The sequence below is a fragment of the Aphidius gifuensis genome, linkage group LG4 (assembly GCF_014905175.1).
Source record: "Aphidius gifuensis isolate YNYX2018 linkage group LG4, ASM1490517v1, whole genome shotgun sequence".
NCBI lineage: Eukaryota > Metazoa > Arthropoda > Insecta > Hymenoptera > Braconidae > Aphidius > Aphidius gifuensis.
The window spans coordinates 21,884,543-21,905,389 of NC_057791.1; the positions used below are offsets into that span (position 1 = coordinate 21,884,543).

The following is a 20,847-nucleotide window of genomic DNA, read 5'->3' on the forward strand; positions in this document are numbered from 1 at the left end:
ATGACGGATTGTTAAATAAACTAAAAAAAAAAAAATAATAAAAACAATTGTCATGAAAACTTGCTGTTAAAAAAAAAAAAAAAAGGAAAATAAATTTAAAAAAAATTTAATGTAATAAAATGATGAATCAACAAAACGTTACGATGAAAATTCATCAAATCACAAATGATAATATAAGTGAAAATATAAAAAATATAAACTCATCATTAAATTCTAAAAATGTGCTACTATTATTTAGTGATAATGACAAAAATGTCAACTTAACAAGTGATAAAGTGTGGGATAATGTGACTAGAATATTTAACAGCAGTGATGAATTTATGATTAATTCAAGTGTTGATAATTTTAATAATAATAATAATAGTTTTATTGATGTTAATAATAATAATGAATTAAATAATTGGTGGGCAATGTTAGCTGTTGTACTTGTTATTGGTACTGCTGCTGGTAATGTTCTCGTTTGTTTAGCAATATCATGGGAAAGAAAATTACAAAATGTAACAAACTATTTTCTCATGAGTCTTGCTATAACTGATTTAATGGTTGCAATATTAGTTATGCCACTCGGAGTTTTAACACTTGTTCGAGGTAAGAATTTTAATAATACAAAAAAATATATTTTATAATCATTTTCTATCATTGTATAATGGTTTTTTATAATAAAAAAATATTAGATAACATTTTGCCTGACACAATTTTCTTGGAATAAAATTTATTTTTTCTAGACTTTTACAGGGAAATGGACAATTAAAATTATTTGCTTCACTAAATCATAATAATTGTGCTATAAAAAAATAACAATAATAAAAAAAAAGGGTTGAATATTTTAAAAGCAATTCGTGCAATCCATGAATTTCGTCATGATTATATAACTTTTTTGTTTTTAAAATTTTTTTTTAAATATAGAAAAGATATTATGGTTATTATTGAAATTATATAAATCTAATTTTAAGATGCTTTTATATGTCAATAAGTATTGACAGTATTTTCAATGAAAACATAAATGTATTTTGAGTCTATTTTTAGCTTTGAATATTCTCTTATCATCAGTATGCACCCACGCGGTTACAACTTGACGTCAAGATTTATAACTGTGCTCGTTAAAATTTTTTAAAATAATATACATAAAATGTTTTTATTTTTGTTTTAAATAATAAATTATAAAAAATATATATAAAGTTTATTTATAAACCTAGTATATTGTTAATTTATTTGTATTTTAATAAATGTAAAGTGTTTTTTAGATTTAAAAAAAAAATTAATTATTTACATTTTTTTGGTATATTCAAGTAGATGGTTAGTTGTTTCATTAATTGTCTTAATAATTATTGCAATTGTAGTTTCAAATCATATAGTAATTGACACTGGAATACTGAAAACCACAGTAGTAAAGCCCGATAATAGTCAGACGTAAATTACCAGAAATGAATTTATTGATTGTTTGAATTGATTGTTTATTTATACAAGTCAGAAATAGATATTTATATTGTACTTTTATGTATTCACATGCGTAATTATTAAATAGACATCTTTTAATTTTAATCAAGTGTAAAATTATTCAAAATTAAATGTTTATTTTACATGTGAAATTAAAATATAAAATTTAGAGTCTGACAATACTTGACTTGTACTACTGAAATATGTAATTTAATGCTAAATATTATTAAATTTTTTCCAAGTAAATTTATTAAATATAATTATAAAAAATAAACAATAAATTTAGTTTATTTTTTGTTTTTGTTTTTTAATAATTTTTTGTCAATTATATACGTTGAATAAAAAAAAAAAATAATTTGAGTCTGACACTGCTTGACTTGTACTACTGAAATATATACCATCATGCTAATTTTTAATTATTAAATTATTCCCAAATAAAATTGCTAAATACAATTCAAAAAATAAATAAAACATTAATTTAATTTTTTTTTTTTTGTGTCATTTAATTATTTTTAATTATTTTTACATGTAAAAATAAAGAATTTAATTTTAGTTTTGGTTTCTGTTATTGATTTGCTTGTTTCCTTTTCAATTACAGAAAAAAATATATACTTTTTTTTGTTAATCAATGAAGATATTTTACAAAATAAATTAAATTTTTTTCTTTGATTAATTATTTAGTTGAATAATTTTGTTTATTTTTATATTCATTAGTAATTTAAATTCAAGTAATTCTAAATTAATTATAAATTGTTATTATTATCCTATTATCACTAAGTACTTTTTTTTTTTTCACTACTTTTGTAAAGTATAATTTATCAAACGCTAATTCTCCTAATCACTTTAAACTCTTGTAAAAAAAAAAAAAAACTAAATTCCTCGAATAATCTTGAGCCAGCTTTAAGTAAAATTAAATTTTTCCAATATCCAGATAGTTTGATAATATAAACAAGACAAAATAATATTTTAAATAGCTTTTAATTATACTGAAAATGAAAAAAAAAAAAAATAGCCAAGCTCGGAATAATTTTACTAGGGAGAGTTGTAATGAAATTTTAATAGTATTTCACAGAATAAAGGGTCATAGATTGATCATGAAGATAGTATCACAGTATGTAAATTAATTCCAAGAATCAATTGACATGACAATGAATAAGCTCTAAAAAATAAACAACAAAAATAAAAAAATTTATTTTATACAAAACCTGAATTTTCAATGATTTAATTTTACAATAATTCATAGAAAAATATTTTTTTTTTTTATTATTCAGCTGGTTATTATTGACGCCAATGTGTCACTAAATATGAAAAGTTAATTAAATAGTGTGTATTTATAAAGTGTAGAGATACTCGTTGCCCCCAAGTATACATAAATGACACAACCAGTAGTTTGTCTTTTCCGTTTAATTAAATCCGTAAATGTTCATCGTGTCAGGTGTATTAAACGACTTGTTGAAAACGCTTTAAACGTTTAACAACTATATATATTAAATTGTCCATAATTTTAATTCATATTATCTAGTTTTAATTTTTCAAATAACACAAGTACATTTTTTTATCTCGCAAAAAATTAACAAATATTAATTTTCAAATTCATTCAATGTTTACGTATATAATAAAATAATTTCTATGCGGGTATTTAATTCCATGTGAATTTAAAAATTTTTAAATTACACGTTATTAATTTTAAATACTATAAAAAAATTTATTGTTCAAGTGGAATTAAATTTTTTAAATGAAAAAAAAATAAAGTAAAAAATTTAAAAAGCTAATATTAAAACCTTAAAAAAAAAAAAAAAAACATATCTTTTTAAATTAAAATTCGAGGAAAGTACAATATAAATTCTAGGTATTTCGAAATGATGTTGGTTTATTTTATAATAGTATTATTGAGTAAAATAATTTCACTCATATAAAATAACAAATGAACTATTCAAAGAATGAAATACTATCACTTTTGTTCTATTGAAAAAAATAAAAAATACAAATAGCCTAACAATAATAAAAATTGGAAAAGAATAAAAAAAAAAAAAAAAGTAAAAACAAGTTCAAAGAGAAATAAAAAAAATAATTCCAAATGAAAAATTGTTGTATGCAGAGTTGCAATTTGTGGGTTAAATTTACACTCATTGATGGACAATACTGATATGTTGCACGCACATGGTAGACAGAGATTTCCATTAAATTCGCTAGTGAACAAGCTATTCAAAAAAACGATCAATAAATTTTACATCCATACGAAAATAAAAAAATTCACAAATATTATTTTCCAACTATCCCATCTATCTTGTTAATTATTTTCAAAAATATTCAATTGCTTAAAAAATAAAACAAAATAATAACACTAAAGTGATTTTAATTTAAAGTTTTTTCTAAATTTTATTCAATCATAGAAAAAAAAAAACAGAAAAACATTCTGTGTCTAGTTTGAATTTTGATCATTAAAAATAGATTCAAGTTGGGGAAAAAAAATATGAATATTGCATGAACTTTGATGTCACTTTTTCAACAAAACTTTTTATTTTATTTATTTTTATTTTTCCTAATCTCAAAGTATAAATAATAACAAAAGTTTTCTATATTTCTTTTGATATGACGAATGAATAATTACTAGAAAAAATAAATTCAAAAAGAAAATCAGATGAATAAGTTTTTTATAAATTTGAGAAAATTATTAATAAAAAAAAACTAAATAAAAAAGTATTTTTTTTATTTTTATTTATATCAAGATTAAAAACAATCTCTCTATCAATTCCCAACAAATCATCATCATTCACAGCTTTTAAATAAATTTACTTTTTTTAAGTTTTTTAAAACTCCTATCTGTTTTCTTTAGCATCTCTTTAAATCGTCGTGAATATCAAATTCCCCGAGTAAAGTCACTTCAATATAAACTTTAGAGAATATATTCATCTTATACATAGAGAGAGATTTGATCATGTCACACAAAGAAGAACGTTTTTGTGACCTCATCATGATTCCATTGGAATAATAATAATGAAAAATGAAAGTAGAATATGAATACATGCAAAAAATAAATAAAAAGAAATTCATTGGTACATAGTGACATCAAAAATACACAAGAATATATAATTTTTTCTTTGTTTAAATTTTCAAATGAAAATAAAATATTAAAAGTATTATTATTTCTCTAAATTAAAATATAAAAAAAAATAAAAAAATCTGTCATTTGCAGTAAGTACTTTTTTTTTATTTTAAAAAAAAATTTATTAAACTTTATAAATTGAATTTAGAAATATCAAAATAAATAAAATCACATTCGAAAAAAAAAAACTGAAACGATGTTAAAGTGATTTTTTGTATACCCTTTCCATAAAAAAATAATATGAAAAAAAAAAAATACGTAATATCAAATGTACAAAGTTTTAAACTTATATTTGACGAAAAAAAAAATGAAAAAAAAATGTCAACAAATTACGTTATTTTCAATGAGACATAACTTTAAAAATATAAGTAATTTTTTTGGACTTTTTTCTTGTGCCTTAGTAGAAACTTTTAGTTAGTATATTAAAAAAAATGTAAAAAAAAATAAAAAAATAATTTAACAAAATGAGTCTTGAATGTGTATTGTGACAAATATTATTTTATATTTTTTAAAAAACAGTGTTTGGCTAAGTTAACATTCTCGTTATATTTTGTGGAAGCTTAAAAACACTGTCAAGTTTAAATATATATATTTCGTTCTCGTTTTCATGAGTGAGCAGGAAACAAAGAACATCTCCGACAGATCCACTCATGTACTCGACAATGTAAACTTTTATTTGAATAACTTCATCTCTCTCATCTCTATTTTTTTAAATATAAAATATACACGTTCATAAAAAATTCACTAAAGAATAGCCACAATGTTAATGCCAAAAAAAAATATACTAAAAATATTAAACGAAATAATTTCGAATTTACAAAAAAATTATAAAAAATATTTTCTACTGCTTTTTTTTTCCAACGATAAAATTATAATTTGTAAGTATATAGGCTTGGTAAAGAGGGTGTTTATCGGGTAATAAAAATACATTTAAATTGATGCTAAAAAAAAAAAAGGAAATAGAAAAATAAAAATGATAAAAATTTAGAGATAGAAATTGAGATTGAAAACTAACGATTACTATGTATAGAAAATAATATGCGCAAAAACCTTTCATGTTAAACCTGTCTACGAAATTTCGCGGCTTTTGAAACTAAACTTTAGCAACATTTGCATTATACACAATATATATATAAAACAAGTTTAAACATATATGTATATTCTAAACGATAAAGAAATTACAAAATCATGATAATTAATTTAATCACAAAACAAAAATCAAGCCTTGTTACGTTTAATTAATTTTGAATGAATAATTCTTAAATGTTTATCTAAAAAGATAATAGCAAAAAATAAATGATAACAATATTTCATGATTTAATCTTATTTTCTAAATTTAAAAAGTACTGAAAATTAATAATTAACCTTGAACAATAACAACAATAAATTAACAATTAAATTTACAAAAAAAAATGTACTTTTATTTATGTTTAAACATAGACAAATTTATTATTTTAATTGTTAATTTATTGTTGTTATTTTACAAGTAAAATTATTAAAATTAATTACACAATTAAGACAACTTTTTAATAGACTCTTTGCAACAAAAAAATCCAAGGAAATAAATTTATTTATTAATGAAAAATTGAATTTTTATTTATATTATTTGTTTTTATTTTTTAAATGATGTAAAAGATAATAAAACATAATAATAATTAATGGATATGAGATATAGTTCTCTTTGGTAAATTTGAGAATTGTCAGAGTGAAAATGTGTGTGTGTAGATATCATGTTGAAATAGGATAACTGAAAATGGAATTTCATTTCACTTCCAATTAGCCAAAATTTCACTACATATTCATGTTTTGTCATTCATGTATTACTGAGCTATTCTTTCGTTACAATTGTATGAAAATATATACAACAATGTCGACTACTGTTGATATTCCATTGTCGAAAATTATTATTACTATTATTTTCTATTAATATCAAATTGATAATAAAAATAATATCATTAAAAAATTGCTATTATAACTAGAGCTTTTTTTTTTTTATTCATAAAAATTAATATTTATATTCAATGATTGATCTACTTTTTTTTCTATAGAAAATGATCTACGTTATTCGACTGATTGGATTTCATTTTTTCTTGCAAATCCAGTGAGATTAAAAAAATTTATTTTAATTCAATTCAATGATAATAATGTAAATCGTTAAATTTTGATTAATACTAAAGTAAAATTACAAAAAAAAATAGTAATAAAATTTGAACTAGATTAATTCGAAAAAAATTAAAATAAATTAATTTCGTTGTATTTGAAATAATGCCAAATAATAATTTCATAAAACTAATTTCCAGTTAATTAATAAAAATTTATTCCTCGATAATATTCGTGAGCAAAAAACATATAGGTCAATTTTTATAACCGAATTATTGAATTTTAAAATATTAAAATTTAAATCATGAATAATATTAAAATAAAAAAAATATGCATAAATATCACATCAATAATAAATAGTTCAAAAATAATATTTTCTATTATTTTTTAAAAAAATAATATTTTTGTTTTTCACATATTCAATAGTGTATTATTATTTTTATATTTTTATTCTATACCAAGTCTCACACCATGAAATGAATACCGATGAAAATACGGATATCAAATTACGACCTTTTGTTATAACGAATATATATTCACACACTCAGCCGTAGGCGTTAGTAAAAAATAAAAAAAAAATAAAAAATGTAATTGGTATGTTCCACATGCACACCTTCAATACAACCTGGGGTAAAAACATTATTTATATTTTTATACTATTACTCAATAATAATTATTAAAATTCAAATAGTTACTCTGTGTTTCATTCATGCGAATTAAATTGATTTGCCGAGGGATTGTCTATACTCCACTTGAATAATTTTAATTATACAATAATAACTTTTATATTAATTCAATTGAATAATAAAAAAATTGAAAAATAAATATTTACTATTAAAATTTATTGTTTTTAATTAATAAATTATTTAATTACAGGATACTTTCCACTTGCATCGGTGTATTGTCTTGCTTGGATATGTCTTGATGTGTTATTTTGCACAGCAAGCATAATGCATTTGTGTACAATAAGTGTCGACAGATATTTGAGTCTTCGTTATCCAATGAAATTTGGTAGAAATAAAACACGTAGACGAGTCATACTAAAAATTATATTCGTCTGGTTGTTGAGCATTGCTATGAGTCTACCACTGAGTCTCATGTATTCCAAGGTAATAAAAGCTAAAAGTTATTTTATTCTTCTTTTTCTTTCTTTTTACTGTTATTAATCATCAATTTTATTAACGTATATAATAAAAAAAAAAAAAATTAAAATTGTTACAAGTATTGTTTAGTTTTAAATACTCATGATATTACATTTTTGTATTATTTTTATCATAAACAATTATTAAATGTTTATATAATTATATTTATTTAGTTTTTCGTTTTTTTTTTCATTTAATCCTCAGTGTATTCAAATGGTTCTGGTGGATCAGATTCTTTTTCTTCGTCTGGTTTTGGCCCGAATGCTTTGAATAGAAATATTATTAAAAGTTAAAAGACATGTATATATATATATATTTTTTTCTTTATAAATATGTTACTTACCAGCTACAGGCTCAACGAGTTCTTCTTCAGAATCAGGCTTGACATATTTGACCATGACAATACCTCCAATTTGTATATCTTTAACTGGTGCATATTGAGAACCATCAACAAGTTGTACAACTTTAAGTTGTTGACGAAGAATTCTTGCTGGATTTTGAAGTATTTCAGAGCTTGGTTCACTTTCTTTTTTATCTTTTTCAATTTTTTCTTTATCCTCATCTTTGATTATTTTTTTATCTTTTTCTTTTTCTTTAACAACAGTATCTTTACTACTACTAGTACTGCTGCTATCTTTTTTCTTTTCTTCTTTTTCTTTAGTACCTGATGTAGTGCCAGATGATAATGATGATGATGATGATGTTGCTGGTTCTTTAGCTTCACTATCTTTTCCCTCACCACCACTTGGTTGATCCTAGAAAAAATGAAAAAAAAGAAAAATTGTGTGTTATATTTCAACACAGTGTATTTTGTTATTAAAAAAAAATAAAAAAAATATGTGTGTATACTTACGACATCCATCCACTTCCATCTCATTGGTGAACGTGCACGTTTTTCAGATTCACGACGTCTAGCACGTGCAGCAATACTAAGTACAGCTGTTGTAACTTTTTCACGTTCTTCACGTTTTTTTTCTTCAAGTGGTGCTGGATATGCATACATACTTGGTCTTGCATTTGAACGTACTTCAAGTTTTGGCATTTTAAGTTGTGCATTAAGTGCAATTAAACATGTTGGTGTAAATGCAAGAGCAAGACAATGTGCCAATGGAAACCAATACCAATATTGTGTAAACACAAGTGCACCAACAACCGCAAGCATATTTGTATGTCCAGTTCTTGATTGTAATGATACTGTTACATTTCTACCACCAGCATCAATAATACCTTGTGCTAATATTGCACCAAATTTAGCCATAACATCTTCATGTTTATCAACAATAACTTTAGCATAAAGTGCACGAAAATCTTTAACACGTGGACATGTTGTTTCAGTTTGTTGTATTAATATCATTGCTGATGCAATGAGTGCACCTTGACGTACAAAATTAACTGGATCATTTGTCATTGGATCAAGTAATGCTATTGCTTCTTTTAAACCAGTACCAGCACATGCAATACCCAATGCCATTGCAGCACCATAACGTACATGTGGATTATAACTTTCAGCAAGCAATGATACAACACTTGGACATTGTTCTGGTGTTCTGTAACAAATAAAAATTATCAAATATTATTATTTAATTATTTTTTCGTTTTATTATTTTAAGGAGGATGCATCAGTTCTAGTTGATGGAGCATGTCAAATACCAAATCCATTGTATAAATTAATTGGCAGTATAATATCATTTTACATTCCACTTGGTGTTATGTTACTAACGTATGCCTTGACTGTACGTTTGTTGGCACAACAACAACAAAGCATTGGAGGAATGCAACCATCAGGTTTGTTTTTTATAGCTTTTTTTCGAAAAATATTTATCAAAGTTTGTTAATATTATTATCATGATGATATTGTCGAGATAATTGTAAAGCTTCTAACATTAATTTTGATTTTAGACGACAGACACGTTGACAATAATGCGATTATCTCTTCATGCTCGGTGTCGAGTTATTTAATTATCACACTCGCGATCTACTCAAGGCACATTAAGTTGCCCTTTGCTTTGATTCAACATGCACATTTATATTATCTATTTAAATTATAATTAACACTGTCTGTTAAAAAATTTTAAATATACTTTTTTTTTTTTTTATTTTAAAATCAAATGAATTCGAATAGAAATTAATAGCTTTTTTTTTTATTTCATTTTTAAATTTTCTGTCGAGTTTGGCAAGTTGGTATATAATAATTCTCAGATGTCAGAAAATATTTAAACAAAATAAAAAAATATTTTAAAGAGACGTAGTAGGTATTATAATAGAAAAAAAAATTGTATAATTTTTAGAATAAAAGAAACTTCAAAAATCTTTTTGTTTTTTGCAAGTAAAAAAAAATGTGGTGAATAAAATTATTCAGGTAATTTTAAAGTCTGTAATCAAAGTGAATAATTGTTTGAGTATTCATGGTTAAAATGTGTTTTATATTTTATTCAAAAAGAAAAAAATTTGAATTGAAAGACGATCAAACTCTTAACAAACTTGTATATAAAGTTTTTTTTTTTTTTTGTTAAAAGTAGAAAGATAATATTTTTTATTAAATTGAATAGTTTTGATGGAGAAACAAGAGTCTATTTTCATACTTAATTTTAATATTTTTCATTTTTTAAATTGGCTTTTAAAGATAATACAAAAATATAAACAAAAAAGTTTTTATAATTATCTTTTCAAGTATTTTTAAAGGTAAAATAAATTCGAAATTTTAAAAATTTATTGCACTTTTTGAATTAAATAATAAAATATTGATTTAAAATTACAATTTTATTATTAAAAAATTATTTTAAGGTGTTTAAATTCATGTTACATGCCAGAGAGTCTATCAGCAATTCAAAGAATTAGCGTGAAAGATTACTATCATCATCGAATCGACTTGCAAATATATATTTTCCACCCAACATAGAAATAAAAAAACTAGATAAATGGATAAAATGACGATTAAGTGAGTCAGCAAGAATAAAAAGAAAAAACATGCACGACGTCAGTCATCGAATCGACTGGCCGCAAAGAAAAAAATATATATAAAAAAAAAAAAAGGAGGGCTAGTAACAAGAATCACTGATGCGTTGGGACTATTTGTTTTCTCGCGTGCAGGTGACGGCGTCGTTCCCTGAATATAACCGCACCTACTCTTGATTAAAGCACAAAAAAAAAATAAAATAAATAAAATAAAAGTCCGGACAAAAATTAGGAAAAAAGAAAGAAAGAAAAAAAAAAAGGGTAGTTGTTGAGGTGACGCCAAGTCGTGGCCTAGATAATCAGTTGATTAAAAAATAAAAAAAAATAAAATTTTTATTTAATAATTTAAATCAAGTTCAGTTACCTCACTTGTCTCTCATATTTTCATTTATATTAATGTTCCTGTTGATGAATTTATTTGTTTTATTTTTAAGCTTAATTGTATAAATTTAAAAAAATTTTTGTATTTACTTTAGGTTTTGATAGATCAAGTACTTGGCAAAGATTTTTATTGAATAAAGGAAATAGTGGTAATAGTGGTACACCATTACATGCATCTGGTGGATCAACTGATACTGAACCAACGACAATTGATACACATGAATTATGGCTACCAGAAAGTGATCCTCCACCATCAGCAATGTCAGCACTACATGCATTTGGTGCTGAAATGCTTAAATTATCAAGGGGTCTTGAGGGTATGGCTAGTCTTAGTGAGAGTCAATCACCATCAACAACAACAACAACAATTTCTAAACATCAAACTCATTTACGCTGCAGTTTTCGTAATGGGTAAGAATTTTTATTAGATTTTTTTATAAAAATATACCAATATTCTCAAGATGTAGGTATACTTTTTTTTTAATATTTTTTTCTTTAATCCAAGTTTCGAAAAATTAATTAACTTGATGATAAATAAAATAAAAAGTTTTTTTTTTATAATAACAGACAGTACAAAGAAGACTTTGACTAAAATTAAATTATTTTTTTATTGTTTATTAATTTTAGAGAAATTTTATTTTTAATTTATTTTTTTAAAATATTTTTTAATGAAAAAATGATGAGATAAAATTTCATTTCCTTTATTTAAAATTAGGAAATAAAAATAAATTTTAATATTATTTTAGAGATGAAATATTCATTTGTGGTAAAATAATAAGATGCAAATTTAATTTTAAGACAATATTTATGAAAATATTTTATCAAGATAATTTTTTGAATATCATTTTTTCTCTTATACAATAAAATACTTTATGAAAATTTTAATCAAGATTATATAACACTGCAAAAGTGTAATAATATTAAATAAAAATAAATAGAAAAAAAAATTTTTATAATTATGTAATAATTGTATCTCTAAAAATAATTTTAAATTGATGCTCAAATATTGATGAAAAAAAATTTTAAAAATCCATAAAATATTTATTTATTCAACTAAAAAAATATAATAATTATTATTTTTTTATATCATATTTCCCATGAGTATTATAAAAGTGAAAAAAACAAAAAAAAAAACATTAAAATAACCACAAATGTTTCTTTTTAGGAAATAAATTAAAAAAAAAAAAAAAAAGCGTATTACATATTTTATTTTGTACTACGTTTGAATGACCTTTGAGGCTATGACCATTAGGATGATCTTTCTTTACAGTTACACAACCTGGTAAACTGATACGAATACATAAAAAAAAAATGAAAATAAAATTGTGTGAAAAGAAAAAAAATAAAATGTAAATGTGTAAAAATGGAAAGGAAAATGAAATTCATCGTTCCCTCAGGTTCTTATGTATATTTTTCTTTTTTTCTCCAGAGAAAATGATTTGCCAGAGTGATTCTTGAAAGGTTCATGCAAGAGTAAAAGATATCCAAGTCAAATATATATGATTCATATATGCAAAAGTATGACTCGAGAAAAAATAAAATAAAAAACTTTTTTTCTTTATTTCGTTATTTTGTATGTGTCAGGATAAAAATCCAAAGTGTATATTTAAAAATTAAACTAAATCGAGTCTCATAATGGTAAATAAATTTTTAATGTTATTAAAGAGTTTATATTTCGATAAACATGCCAGAAAATAAGGAGAGAAAAAAAGTTTAAATAGCAAACAGCAATAGTAAAAAAAGAAAAAAAAATTATATTGGAAAAATTGAAAATTAAAGTGGCATATCGATGGCTTGCTACGACATTGTCAAGGAGTTAATGAAAATTTTAAACACGGAATAAGTTTTTTATATTTTTTTTATTATACTTTGTTCAACAAAAGGTCAATTATTTACCACATCGTGGTATCAAAGTATTGCGATAATAAAAAAAAAATAAAAAATATAAAAACTGATTTTTAAAAATAAAATGTAGTTTGCTATCGAATTTCAAATAAAACCACTAATAAACGTGAAAATTTAATGAAAAAAAAAAAGAGGTAGCTGAAAATTGAAACGAAAATATAAGAAAGAAAAAAAAAAAAACAAAAAAGATTTAATAATTTATCACGTCTACGATATTAATGTCAGTAGTAATGGGATCACTGGTTGAAGGTCCAAGTAGCAATTTCAAAGCACCAATATATAACTCGATAACGAGGTCAAAAATAATTTTTTTCGATTTCTTTAGTTAATGACACCTTCATCATCAAAGCAATTTAAACAAAAGAAAAAAAAAAAAAAAAAAACTTAATTAATCTTAAAAACAAAACTTGATTGATTAAACTGACCAAAGAAATTTTTAAAATTTTATTATTATTTGCCAAAGAAAATTACAACACTCAAGTCGTATTTTAATTGCATCTCTTTGACGTATTTATAAATTTTTTTTTTCATCAAGTTATAAACAAGTTTAAAAAAATCATTGAGATTAATGAGAAGCGAAAAGTTTATAAATATACATTTGCCTACTTGAAAATGAATAGAAAAAAAAAAAAAAAAATCTTCATACTTGTATAAATAAATGTATGAAAAACTCATTATAAAAATAATAATAATAAAAAGAAGGGTGGAAATTGACGAGAAAAACTTTTCTTTTCAATATCCGGTGGATTTATCAGGTATAACGAGTGTTGTTTGATTGAAGAATTGCTTCTTGAATGATGGTCATTAATATTAAAACGTCAGTAACCAAATGAAATGATAAAAATACTATATAATAAATGAGTATTTATAAATAAAAAAAAATACATATAGAATGACTTGATAAATCAATTATTCAAAGAAGCATATATATCAATAAATAATTGAATAATCTTCGAGGGAATTCAAATGATTCTTCATGACATTGCAATGTATATATTTAAAAAATAAATTTAAAATAAATTAAACTTGGTTTGTTAAATATTACCAGCTAATTTTATCATCATCATCATGAATACTTTTGCTGGGCTTGCAATTTTTCAACAGAAAGAAAAAGTGATATATAGAAAAAATAAATAAATAAGCAAGGGAGAGAAAAGTAGCAAGGCGAGAGAAAAAAAAATAAAAAAAAAAAACTAGGGGATGAAGTTACTTGTAGGACTCAAGGATATTGGCTGTCTGAGAAATGATGACGTAAAAATAAAAATAAATTATAAAAGAATAAAAAAAAAAACTAAAATGATTAAATCAGTTTAATATGCAAATTTAAACTTTAAACATTTTGAATAACTGGTGTGCTTTAATAAAATTAATTTCATTGTATTTACAGTCGTCAATTGATACCCTTAAAAAGAGGGAAAAAAGAAAAACAAATTTATTGAGTCTTGTTATTGTGAAGCACTCTTTTACCAAGTTCTTCTGGTTATAACGTTTTTTTTTTTTTTTTCTTTTATGTATTTTTATTCTGACAGTTTGTCGAAGATATTGGACCATGTGATGGTAGACCAACAAGACTTGACTTTCCTTTTCTTTTATTTATTTATTTTTTTTTATTTCACAAATTCTGGAAACGCCACATAGCTGTATATTCCACGTCTACTTTACTCTCAATCTGAAGAGTACTCGAAAAGAACCTTCCACGTAAAAGCACAGAAAAAAAAAAAATTCGATAAACTTCCGATCACATCATTATTTTATTTATTTTTTTTCCGAAAAGAAAATAAAAACAAAAATATTTATTTATCTAATTAATAATTATATTTATTATTATTTATGATAGAAGTGGAGAAAGTGGAGGAAGCAGTGAGGCAAGTTCACACATGAGTTTATCAACAAATCAAGATGAATCAAATCCAACAACACCATGGAGACAAAGAAGACGTGCATCAACATATAATGAAACATATTTACAACGTGCAAATACAATATCATCACCATCACAAAAAATTGATAGAAAACGTTCATTTAGTTTTCATGAAACAACAATATTAAATAATGATAAAAAAAAATTAACAAATGATAGCGATAAAAAAAATAATTATTCATTACCACCACCATGTACATGTCCATATTTTGGTGAATCATCAACAAAGCTAATTAAAAATAATAAAAAAACAGATATTGTTATATTGACAAGTGAAAAAATAACAGTCAATAATTGTGATGAATTAAATGCTAAGAAAAATGATGTTTCAAATTCAGTTGTAACATGGAGAGGTACTAGAAGAGGTTCAAGTATTGGTAAGTAATTTTTTTTTAAATATAAAATTAATTGTTTTTTTAATTTTTAATATTAATTTTAATAAATAAATAGGAAGTACAAGAACATTATTAGCAACATCAAGACCAACACCAATACGTAGAGCAGCAACAATGAGAGCACATAATGGAGCATCAAATATAACAAATAAAAATAATACAACAATACAAAATTTAAATAAAAATAATATACCAATACGTACACATCATTCACGTACAAGTAGTGTTATATCACGTAATAGTTCACGTCACGGACGTATTATAAGACTTGAACAAAAAGCAACAAAAGTACTTGGTGTTGTTTTTTTTACATTTGTTATATTATGGGCACCATTTTTTGTATTAAATTTAATACCAGCAGTATGTCCAAATTGTGAAAAACATATTGACAGTAAAATATTTGATTTTGTAACATGGCTTGGTTATTCAAGTTCAATGGTTAATCCAATTTTTTATACAATATTTAACAAAGTATTTAGACAGGCATTTAAAAAAGTACTACTTTGCCGTTATAAAAAACCAGCATGGAATTCAAATAGATAGGTAATAGCAAGACGACCCGAGGTTGTCGTTACAAAAGTATAATTTTTTTTTAATTTTATTTTTGTTTAACTCCTCGGGACGTCGTTGATAATAAAATAAACAATTTGAAAAGTTTTTTTTTTTTTAAATAGAATAAAAAGGTTTTCAATATCAATAAATTTTTATTATTTTTTTTTTTTTTATCAATTTATTTAAACAAATAATAATTGATTAATTGAGAAATCATATTTTTTTTGTTGCAAATATTTACTTTTACTTTGTTTTTTTGTTTCATTGATAAAAAAAATTGAAAGCGAATGTACAATCTTTGTAAATTTTGAAAATATCTTTTAAAAAATAAAACAGTTACTCATTAATTATTAATAAATAAATAAATAATTGATTAAAAAATTAAAAAAACAATCAAGTCTGAAAAGACCATGTCTTAAAAATAAGCCGATCAGTGTAAATATAATTAATAAAAATATATATATATATAAAATTCATTTAAAAAAAAAATATAATCAATGTTTTTATCATATCATTGAAATTAATTTTCCAAAAATTGCTTATACGCTCAAAAGAATAATTAAAATAATTAAAAAATATATTCGTCTAAAAATTAAATAATAAATGTAAATATAAATATAAGTTGTAGAAATAATTTTTAAATAAAAAATATACTAAACGAATTTACTGTCATGAATCAAAGAGGAAAAGAATAAAAAAAAAAAAATTGTGCTGTGCTATTTGATTAAATATAAATGAAAGAAAAAGAAGAATAAAGTTTCGAAAATTTTAGATATTAAGAGGCTGTTAAAATTTTGAAATCTCGGCATTGATTAAAATTTAAAAATAATAAAAAAAGACGTTGTACTTATAATGATGTAGATTCATAGGAAGTCATGCAGAAATGAGTTAAAAAAATGATAATGAAATTATGTATAAAAGACAATAGGCAAGGTTTCTATAACCCGAAAATAATCATATTATAAAAGAACAAAAAAATGAGAAAAATTATAGTCAAAAGAAAAAATTGTAAGCCCATTGTTCCCGCATCCCAATGTTTCTAGTTTCATCAAAATAAAATGCACAAATGTGCTTCCACATCAAGAAAAAAAAAAGACAAAAAAAAAATTTAAAAAGCAATAATAACTTTTTTACCTGAATCCTATATTTACTATTTTATTTTTACAGATATGCAAAGAAACATGTTATTGGATTGAAAAAAACTATGGCTTTTGAATGTTGTATATTTATGAAATTTCATAAATATTGACATTTAAATTCATGTTCAATTTAAATGCACAAGAATCTTTTGAAAATATATTTTATAATTATTATTTTTTTTTAAATATATTTATAAATATTTTTAGAGAATTTTCCAACGATTTAAACTTCAATATACTTATGATATAAATAAAAAATATAAGTAAGTTTATGCATCATTTACTGGATCAAATAAAAAGGATAAAATTTCTGAGTCCATTGATTGAGGGTAAATTTTTGTGGATAAGTATATTCATGTGTATTGATTGGTTTAAAAACTAGAAAGTTTGACATGAAAGTGATGTTACTGATTATCCTCATTGGGGTCGAAAGGAAAAATAAAATATCTTATCAAATGCTCCATTTTAAAGGGGAAAAATTAAGAAAGAAAAGTAAAATTAGTTCAGGAAAGTACTGCCTACTGATAAGACATTAATTTGTCAGAAAAAAAAAAAAATAATAATAATTAAAAGAACAAAAGTCGATAAAAATAAGATCGTATGAAATTTAGTTTTTTTTTCAAACCAAAAAAGAAATATCAATTTTTAAAAGAAAAAAAAAATTAATTGACAAATATTTGATATAAAAATGTCAATAAAATGACATGATAAATTTGTTTTTATTTTTGAAAAAAAGAGTAGTTATTTTTAAAATAACAGTATAAAAAATTTAAATGAAATTTTCATTTTTTTCTGTGACCCATTTCATATAGTTGTTTATGATTTTTTTATATTTTAAAATTTTTATTCAATGTTTTAATCATACTCAATTGCTACTGGGTAATCTTTTTTTACTTTATTTTTTCGTCGCATATTTTCATCATGAATAGATAAAAAAAAAACACACACACACACAATGATATAGTCAACCAGGGTAGACCAATCTTTGATTATTGTTCCACGGTTTCCGTTCAATTACAGACAGGAAATGCAATTAATGCCTGGGCCAATTAACAACCCGGTAAATTTTTTCCTCTTTCTAATTTAAAAAAAGAAAAAAAATTGATAACTTATTCTTTGTTTTTTTTTACGTATTGATTTTAAAGAGACATGGAAATAAATTGTGATAAATGTAAAAAAAGAGAATCACAAGATTCATGTACAATGAATGCTAGAAAATTAATTTCAAAAATAATTATCATAAATAATTTGAAGCCTGAAGCAAATGTTTTTGTTAAATTTAAATTACTAAAACTTCAGTAGTATGTGACATTGTTTATTATTTTTTTCATAAACCCAAACATCAAAGAGAAAAATGAATTTTAAATTATTATAACAAATAATAATAATAATAAAATATTGTGATATAAAAAAAATCACATCAGCAAAGCCATTAAGGATTATGAATCAAAGTTATAAGCAAAAAAACAAGCTTACACTTTATTAGCTGACGTTTTTTTTTCTTTTTTTTTTTTATTCTACCCCCAAGGTCTTTTTTTTATTTTTTTACGATACTGTTACTGCAAGCTCTGCAAGCTCAACATTAATATACCTATCGTGCACACATGGGTTATAAAAAGATAAAAGATAATAAAAAAGAGAAAAAAAAAAGTATTTTAGGTATTTAATTTACATTAACTGAATTACAAAACGTCACCTAATTATTATCATTATATATTTTATCAATGGACGTTTTTCAGATTTTGACTATTCTATTTAATGGTTTCATACGCGTTACAAATCACGATCTTCTTTTCAACTAGTTTTATTGCGGGATAATTTTAACTTTTATAATTATTTTTTTCATTTTTTATAACTAGACATTTTTTAGATTTAACCAAGTGTAAAATTATTCAAAATTAAATGTTTATTTTACAAGTGAAATTAAAATATAAAATTTAGAGTCTGACAATACTTGACTTGTACTACTGAAATATGTAATTTAATGCTAAATATTATTAAATTTTTTCCAAGTAAAATTATTAAATATAATTATAAAAAATAAACAATAAATTTAGTTTATTTTTTGTTTTTGTTTTTTAATAATTTTTTGTCAATTATATACGTTGAATAAAAAAAAAATAATTTGAGTCTGACACTGCTTGACTTGTACTACTGAAATATATACCATCTTAATTTTTAATTATTAAATTATTCCCAAATAAAATTGCTAAATACAATTCAAAAAATAAATAAAACATTGCTTTTATTATTTTTTTTTTGTGTCATTTAATAATTTTTCATTAATTTTGAAGGCATTGTCAGCAAACGAGAAAGAATGAGTTTAAAAAAACTTGAAAATCATTTTTATCCATAAAAAAAAAATTACCAAGTTAAAAATCTCGATTAAATATTGATTTATTTATTTATAAATACGAGTAGATAAAATAGTAAATATCTCATGAATTTTGACATTGAAATGACAAACAATAGGGTTGATGGATCATTATAATTTCAATATATATACTAATCACGTAATTTGATATTCATTAGAAGATGTATCAAGCGTATCCACACACAATGTGTTATTGATTAGATGGTTAATAATTATTTTGATTACATCATTATCCAAGAATTAGCATTTGATATATTTGAAATTTCACAACACTTTGGTTCTAAAAAATAAATTATTCCCAACAGTTTCATTGAGTTTCAGAAAAAAGAAAATACTTTGTTTTTTTAAATAAAAAAAATTCATAATGATAAAAGTAAAAAAAAAAAAAAAAAAAATCATAATTTAGACGAATTAAACTCGACCAGTCATGAGTTCAAATATAACGGGGATAGCCCAACATGATCTAGGTCAAAAGTTCAACTTTTACGGTAAATTCACTGGCTACTTTGTGATTGTACTTGATATATTTGAAAAAATACAACCAATATTTGCTGTCAATCATAAAAAAAAAGAGAAATAAATGAAAAAAAAATGGCCAATCTTGTTGTTTAATTGCGTTTATTTTTGCTTTTTTTATGAATTAAAAAGATAAAAATAAAACGTGCTTGTAAATTACTTAAAAACAAACTCATTTATTCTAGTTTAAGTTGATGTATTTAGACAAATAGAATTATCCTGATGTGTATCGATTTATTTTTCATCTGTATTTAACTGTGTTTTTTTTTTTTTGGTGCTTTTTTTTTCTCTTTTCATATCGTTCTCATCAAGTTGAAATGTTTACTTTTTCAGCCCACAATATTTTGAATTAAAAAAGTTTTTATTTTTTATTGAGTTAAAATATATAAATGAAATACTCTATATATATATGTATAGGAAATATTAATTATTAAATTAACTTTTTTTTTTTTAATAGGGAATAAAAGTTGAACGAATTTTATCAATAATGGATGTTGGTTTTCCTTTTTTTTCGCTTTTTAATAATATTAATATATTTATAATTACGGAAGTATAAGTACAATATAAATTTTTTTAATAATTTATATTTTTTTTTTAATAGCATTATTTGTTGTAAGTTTGAAACGATATTTCGTATTCAGAATTTCCATTAGAGTTGCAAGTATAAACCATTAACTTTCAATATCAAAGGCAAATTTTCGAGTTGTATAAAATATAATTGAAACATTGTGAACAAAGTTTTTTTGGTGAATAAAACAAGTATGTAAAATCAAATTTTACTTGATTATAAATTGGTATAAATTTAATTTAAAAATTAAAAAATGAAAAGAATAAATTAATTAATTAAATTGAATCTTAAAATGTCAATGACAACTTGGAAGAAAATCCATTAATTAATAACATCGTTGAGATTTTTTTTTTTTT

The 20,847-nt window shown here is 22.6% G+C and overlaps 2 protein-coding genes across 3 annotated transcripts in view; one reads left to right on the plus strand and one right to left on the minus strand.

The window, feature by feature from the left end:
* On the plus strand, nucleotides 1-17,001 carry LOC122855684 (5-hydroxytryptamine receptor 2A-like). Of its 2 annotated transcripts, none has more exons than XM_044157232.1 (6): nucleotides 1-588; nucleotides 7,520-7,752; nucleotides 9,396-9,570; nucleotides 11,217-11,532; nucleotides 14,864-15,324; nucleotides 15,398-17,001. In XM_044157232.1, exons 1-6 carry the CDS (start codon nucleotides 120-122, stop codon nucleotides 15,883-15,885), a joined length of 2,142 nt encoding a protein of 713 aa, XP_044013167.1. In that variant the 5' UTR covers nucleotides 1-119; the 3' UTR covers nucleotides 15,886-17,001. The 2 variants fall into 2 exon arrangements, with proteins under 2 accessions (XP_044013167.1, XP_044013168.1); XM_044157233.1 differs by having other exon boundaries at nucleotides 206-588; nucleotides 14,867-15,324; nucleotides 15,398-15,895.
* Nucleotides 7,978-20,847, minus strand: part of LOC122855683 (26S proteasome non-ATPase regulatory subunit 1) — a 23,018-nt gene continuing 10,148 nt past the window's right edge. The window contains exons 6-8 of the mRNA XM_044157231.1: nucleotides 8,639-9,332; nucleotides 8,129-8,540; nucleotides 7,978-8,049 (exon numbers count right to left, since the gene is read on the minus strand). Of these exons, the coding sequence (XP_044013166.1) occupies nucleotides 7,979-8,049; nucleotides 8,129-8,540; nucleotides 8,639-9,332 (1,177 nt within the window). The 3' untranslated portion in view covers nucleotide 7,978. The remainder of the gene's footprint in view (nucleotides 8,050-8,128; nucleotides 8,541-8,638; nucleotides 9,333-20,847) is intronic.

What these genes read in the sequence shown, in the direction of transcription:
- LOC122855684 (XM_044157232.1), top strand. Translation starts at nt 120, where the DNA reads ATGATGAATCAACAAAACGTTACGATGAAAATTCATCAAATCACAAAT. An exon ending in TGGAGGAATGCAACCATCAG is followed by an intron (nt 9,571 to 11,216) that starts GTTTGTTTTTTA and finishes TATTTACTTTAG; the next exon opens with GTTTTGATAGATCAAGTACT. An exon ending in TAGAAGAGGTTCAAGTATTG is followed by an intron (nt 15,325 to 15,397) that starts GTAAGTAATTTT and finishes ATAAATAAATAG; the next exon opens with GAAGTACAAGAACATTATTA.